Source organism: Ruditapes philippinarum, unplaced genomic scaffold (genome assembly GCF_026571515.1).
Source record: "Ruditapes philippinarum isolate M1 unplaced genomic scaffold, ASM2657151v2 ctg865_1_1_1_1, whole genome shotgun sequence".
Lineage (NCBI taxonomy): Eukaryota > Metazoa > Mollusca > Bivalvia > Venerida > Veneridae > Ruditapes > Ruditapes philippinarum.
In genome coordinates, this window is record NW_026860212.1 from 75,410 (window position 1) to 82,510 (window position 7,101).

Consider the following 7,101-nt stretch of genomic DNA (forward strand, 5'->3'; position numbering starts at 1 on the left):
ATACCGCCTCTCATCAAAGATAAGAACGCTGCATAGAAGACAAATTGAATTGTAATATCCAGGATGTACCATTAATTATTGTCACTCCGACCAAAGTTCAAAGACAAAAACAAATAAAACAAAGATCATTACCATTCTAGTGATCTTTAAAAATAGTATTTTAAATAAAGTAAGGAAACAGCAAAATTAGATAAATAACGTGTTATCAACCCCAATAAGTGATACTTTTACACAATAAATGAATCATCGTTTAAACTTCATTAATAATAAGAAAATATTTAATTCTTTAGGAAAAGTTTGTCTATGATACTTGAAGCGTTTTTATGGCGGTATGCAAGAAATGCAAGGACCAACTGAATAGGACTGAATCAAAATGCTAAAGTACTTTAAAAATCAATTAAACCGTCTATTTAATCGACATTGCTCTAAACTGAAAACACTCGTTCTTAATAATTTAAGAATGAACCAAACACTGTGAAAATTTGCCACATTATTGAGTGTCTGATTCTTTATAGATGTGTTACACACAGGAAAATTAGGGGAGAATATTATTCATTGTACCTGCTATGTACGTCAAACATTGTTCTGTAATTTTACTGCATATATGTTCTTTGATCTCAGGAAGTTAACTAATTGGGTAGGTGTAACCTTTTAGCATGATGACAACTGTTGGGCAATTGATGTTTCATTCTTAGTGATTGAATGAATAAAGGAGTATATCAGATAATTGGACGCATTTCTAACTGATCTTTGCGTACATTAGATGTGTCATAATAAATGATATAATAATGCTTATTTTATTTCGTAGACATGTTATCAAGATCCTGTGTTAGTAATATTTTGCCTAGTTTTGTTTGCACTTCCATTTTAGCTCTTCTGTGAAATAATTTGAGCCGCGCCATGACAAAATCAACATAATGGGTTTACGACCAGCATGGATCCAGACCAGCCTGCGCATCCGCGCAGTCTGATCAGGATCCATGCTGTTCGCTATCAGTTTCTCTACTTGTTATAGGGTTTGTAAGCGAACAGCATGGATTCTGATCAAACTGCGCGGATGCGCAGGCTGGTCTGGATCCATGCTGGTCGTAAACCCATAATGTTGGTTTTGTCATGACGCGGCTCATTTCTTGTATCTCTAAGATTATACATGTATTTCCCACCACATAAAATATTTATTTCATACCACTCGATGAAAATAAATCATGTATTTATAGAAAAAAACTTGAATATCCTCTCTTTCTATATATATTTTAATTCAAACTTTCAAAGTATGTTTTACGAACTTACATAGACACATGAGTTGCAAACAATGCGATGTAATTACACAAAGGAAGTGAACAACGGTATTGGGCTGGTCTTGTTATTTATCCAAAAGTTAATATAAGCAGAGGTATTTAAACGTCTTTGGGCGATAAGGTTATTGTCTATAAACGTAAATTACTTATATGGTTTGAACATTTGTTTTAAAAAAAAAACCCGATAAAATTGTGAAATATAACTTCAATGAACCATATAAAGTGCTTACCATACTTTGCTTAGAATGACGAACAGGGTATGTTTTAGATTAAAGGATTTTTCGAGTGTCTGTGTATACCTGAACATCATTTACAAATTTCTATATGATAATATTCAAATGATATGCATAGAGGAAGAACATCACGCTTTTCCTGGAAAATAAAACCTGCAGTATTGATATGATTTTTTTTGTTTTGTAATCTAATATAATTTTTTTTTCATATTTAAATATGCACATTTAAGTGTTTCATACCTTCCGCACATGTTGATGTGATGATGTACTTACTTTCAAATAAAATAAGAACTGAAGTAACTTGGAATTCGAGAACAGTAGAAGATACTTAAAACTAAAATTAACACTTCACTTTTTGCTGAGGTACTGCGTGCAAATTCCAAAATGAGGCGCGTTTACTACTTGAATTAGAATGAAGATATCCTATCTTTCAAGTAGAACATTTATTTTATCAGGTTATTAAGGAATACAAAACATAAATTTATGACATTAACACTATAGAGAGTGCAAATTATATTTATTTCTATCTGCTATCTTTGCTTATATTCAATTTTAATGCGCAGAAAAAATTATAAAAGAATTATACCGTATAACAATTATATCTTACGTATTCCATTATCATTTAGTATATGTATACGATTTGCAAAAATAAAATCTACGAAAGTGAGGTTTTAACAATAAACAAATGCATATATTTTGAACACAGGTAACCGGGGAAAGATGTTGCAATAATGTTTGTTATCTACATTATGTATATGCTATTGAAACTATGCTATCTGTAAATATTGCTTTGTATCTTGAGAACATATTGCTTTAAATGGAAATGTAGTGTATCAAATATTTTAAATCATCATGATTAACATATTCCTATTATCTCGGCATTACAATGCTCACAGCATGGGTTTTATTTTACTACGTACAATTCTAACATCAGAAAGACATACAAAATATATTAACAAGTTTAACCAAAATTTATAACAACATTTGCATTAACTCATCTGTGCTTATACTAAACAAAAGATTGTTTAAACGATTAATAGTTTCTACAAAATGAAAAACGTAACCAAAAACATAAGTTTGAGTTGATGATTTTACAAAAAGGATATTCAGAATTTATAAAGGTATCGTTTTAAAATAATCAAAGCAGGTTGTGCAGCAATGTTGGCACACGATATTGCATAATGAAATATACAATCTGCTCGCTGTGTCACTACAATTCAAAGTTTGAGGTAATATTTTATTCTTATTAATGCATTCTGTCGAAAACATAATCATTTATGCATTCACTAGTCACTAGTAATATATCAAAGTTGTAATTTTATTGATTGTAAATTTAAACAGTTATAAAATCATTAGAAAAATAGAGAACATATTTTGTAAACAAATTTTAATGGATATTGCATTTCAAACAAGGATAATGAGATTCAGCAAACAAATATAGATGGGTTTTTTTCCCAAAATTCTTAGAACACATGCATTATGGTTGATAATTTTGACAATATTTCAGCCGCGCCATGACAAAACCAACATAATGCGTTTGCGACCAGCATGGATCCAGACCGGCCTGCGCATCCGCACAGTCTGATCAGGATCCATGCTGTTCGCTTTCAGTTTCTCTACTTGTTATATGGTTTGTAAGCGAACAGCATGGATCCTGATCAGACTGCGCGGTAAGCGCAGGCTGGTCTGGATCCATGCTGGTCGCAAATGCATTATGTTGGTTTTGTCATGGTGCGGCTCATTTCTACATTTCTAGAAATCGATGAGTGTGCAGTAGGTCTACACAGGTGTGACAACAATGCATTATGTAACAATACACGTGGAAGTTACGAGTGCGCTTGCCGTAAAGGTTACGAAGGAGACGGTTTTACTTGCACCCGTTAGTACTTTTTCTTTCTTTTATTCTATAAAAATGATCATATATTTATCAGCAATAAGAATAGGAAAACTTATTTAAAAAGTAAACGAAGTACATTTCATTCGATTGTATTATGATTAGTTTTAAGGTCGTTGACTTCAAACCAGTTTCCCCTCATCGCTGTTGGTTCGAACCCTGATAGGGACTAAGATTTTTTCATGAGAGTAAGCTATTCAGCTATCTTACGGAATGTCGGTGGTTCTACTCAGGTGCCCGTTCGTGCCTGAAGTAATGCACGGAGGGGCACCCGAGGTCTTCCTTCACAATTAAGATGATGTTTTGTCGTGTGAACTATACTGTGCAGGTGCGACTTAAAACCAAACAATAACTTAAAACAACAAAAAAGAAGAGAAGACAAATAATTGAGACTGTTAATTCTATTTTAGTTTTATTTTATTTTACACTATTGGAAGAAATGTTTAGCAAGTTCATTTAAAAAGAAATTATTACTTGTAGCAAAATGTGAAGGTGGGTGTAGCAATGGTGGCCGATGTGTTGGACCTAACATATGTGAATGTCGCCATGGTTTTATAGGCCCAAACTGTCAACACGGTATGTGAACATTCTAAATACTGTTCTGCCGTGATAAATATATTGTTTGAAAATGATAATAACTTTTTTGTTGCTGTTTGTTATACCTCATTATAACATCCCTTTAAAAAATCTAATTTTATCTCCTCGTTCACAAACGGAAAAACAGTAGGCTTATAATTTTATTACCCGTCACTAGTAATGTTATTTTCCCATAAGCCAATGGGATTTATTCTTACTGTTAATTCAAATGTACCATTTGACTAAAAAAATTACTTTCCACAGTAAAATTCTGAGAAAAAAAATATAGAAAAAGTGTCTCAATGAAGTATTTGTCCGGGGTGATAAAATTAATAACACATAGGTTTGCGAGTAACAGCAAAATGATCATCCCGGGGAAAATACTTATACCCGAAACGTTAGCCGAGCGTAATAGTATTTTTACGAGGGATGATAATTTTGCTGCTACTCACAAACCCTAAGTTTTATTTATATAATGTAATGATTAGTGGTCACATACTCTTACATAACACGCATTCTCCATATTCTTAAACAGACATCGATGAATGTTCATTGGGAATTTCTGCTTGCCACGCCCACTCGGTGTGTATAAACACACTCGGGTGGTACAAGTGTGACTGCATTGAAGGATACCACAGCCATTGGCCAGAAAATCATTACGGAAGTCTATGTGTTGGTGAGGTGTCATTTTGATGTTTAGAGATTATCCATTAATTTGACTGAATAATTTTATATTTCCTCTGTTCCGAAATTATTTCTCTTAAGCACAAATAGATAATTATTTAGATATAAATAATAAATTTAAAACAATAACATTTAAATAAATCATGCATGTGCTCTTATCTATGTTTCTGGTGAATATATAAAATAATCTAAGCTAAACAAATAATGATTCATCTTTGTATATTATTCAAATAATTTATTTTAATGAAAACCAAATATATTTGCTAATTTATATACTTTAATAAATATAACTGTAGCTTTGATAGAATCGACTTTATATCTAGTATTTTGTATGTTTCTAATACTAGATGTCAATGAGTGTATTGGTGAGGGTGAAGGTGACACGTGCCATTCGTCAACCGAATGTGTCAATACTGAAGGAGGGTACAGGTGTGACTGCAAGCAGAATATGAAATGCCATAAAAGTGAGTTTTATTTTGAATAGTATGTGTTACTCGTGACTTATTGAAATGCGTTATGTAGCTAACTGATCTCCTTCAACCTTGAATGGTCACATGATCTCCTGGAAAAATATTATAAAAATGATAATTCTGTTTTTAAGTACCATGTAATTAACTGACACAATGTACAAAAATCCGGTAATATATTCGTATTCACTACATAAACAAATATGGTGCTATACATGTATATTTACTGTAGATCCCCTTTAAACATACATTTCAGACTGTTTGTATGGAACTTACGAGCACACTAATGGCGACAGATGGGTATCTGAGCAAAACAGTTGTCTAGTTTGTGACTGCAAGGTAAGTTTCGTCTGCGAAATATTTAACTTATTTCATGACATGATAACAGTATTAAATATATCAAAATCAAAATACATTCACTTTTTTAATTTATACAGAATGGTGTAACTGAGTGTTTTAGAAAAGAATGTAATTGTTCAGCGGATGAAGTCGATCTGGAATGTTGCCAACATTGTGACACAAGCGCCACGTGCTATCATGCCGACACAAATGCTGTTTATAACAACGGGGAAAGGTGGCAGTTTGAGTGTGACACGTGCGAGTGTCTGGTACGACATATTCTGGTTTCGGTTTTTTTTTCTCATATAAACACTAATATGCAATAAGTCGATTCACTTCTCATTTCGACATTAAACTTGGAAATATAGAAACTAAACTAATTTTCATTGTATAGCAATGAAGGTTTTGTTGACATTAACAAAAACATACATGTATACATTTCATATTGGACATGTACTCCACTCCTGTTCAAAGAAAGAAACCTGTTTTAAATGAAATGTATACGTATTCTAAATATCATATGTCTATGTATATAATGTGAGTAAACTCTGCACATTCTTACATGTTTATTTAAGAATGGTGAAATCGACTGTTGGCCCATTCGTTGCCCAATGAAAGTATGCAATGAGAATATACAAGAGCCAGGCGATTGTTGTCCGAGATGTGCCGACGATATGCCATGTGACAACCCTATTCAAGAATTAGGGGGTGCTGATCTGTCAGCCTTTGTGTGTATCTATGAGGGAGTAACAAGGAAACACGGGGATACCTGGAACCTGAAAAATGACATTTGTACACGATGTGAATGTAAGGTATGTAATGGATAAAACATATAATATTTATTTCATTGGAGTATTTTTTATGCTACTTGCTTAGATATCAATAGTTTAATTAGTCGTTTGTAGCCATTGCTTTAATGGTTGGGATTTGTAAGTATACATTGTAATATGTTAGATATATGTGTACTTTCAATGAGGTAAACATTGACTAACGCGCAACTTTAACAGATGCAGCTACGCCAATTTAATACTCCCTAGCATTGAGGTTAACACTAACTATCGCGTAGCTTGGATGCAGCTTGGCCTATTTGATTCACCCCTGCAGTTTTAGAAACGACAAGTTAATTTGTAAAACTTGTTTCTGGTTTGGACTCAATTGTTTTTATTTATATTTTTAGGCTGGTCATATCTGTTGCAGTGTCAAAGATGTCTGTCCACATCATCTGATGCAGTCAAAAGGCTTTAATTTATCACCATAGCAACTTAATATAAGACAGTCACTACTATATGTTGTCAATTTGATTAACTTGGTACAGTGTTGTAAATTTACAGGAATACATTTACCGTTTTACACTTGCTATAAAGCCACTTATATGCTTGTACAACAGTCAATTTGTTTATGTTATGTTATGAAATAAATGATTCATCGTTTTGTCCTTATTCAAACATTAAAGAAGACTTATTATGCAGATGACACGTTAATGAGGCTGGCACCAATAAGTTATTTTTACATACACACAGAAATGCTTGCTGGATAAACAACTTTCTTAATGATATGATTTAGAGACCTGATATATCTACAATACAGATTTCTTTTGTCTATATATTTTT

At 32.6% G+C, this 7,101-nt stretch overlaps 1 protein-coding gene across 1 annotated transcript in view; it reads left to right on the forward strand.

Annotated features, from left to right (window-relative positions):
* The window catches only part of LOC132759244 (protein kinase C-binding protein NELL1-like), a 57,596-nt gene extending 50,699 nt beyond the window's left edge, over positions 1-6,897 (forward strand). Inside the window, exons 14-21 of the mRNA XM_060750979.1 lie at positions 3,288-3,410; positions 3,906-4,001; positions 4,537-4,677; positions 5,033-5,149; positions 5,409-5,491; positions 5,590-5,760; positions 6,067-6,303; positions 6,669-6,897. Of these exons, the coding sequence (XP_060606962.1) occupies positions 3,288-3,410; positions 3,906-4,001; positions 4,537-4,677; positions 5,033-5,149; positions 5,409-5,491; positions 5,590-5,760; positions 6,067-6,303; positions 6,669-6,749 (1,049 nt within the window). The 3' untranslated portion in view covers positions 6,750-6,897. The remainder of the gene's footprint in view (positions 1-3,287; positions 3,411-3,905; positions 4,002-4,536; positions 4,678-5,032; positions 5,150-5,408; positions 5,492-5,589; positions 5,761-6,066; positions 6,304-6,668) is intronic.
* The last annotated feature ends 204 nt before the right edge of the window (positions 6,898-7,101 follow it).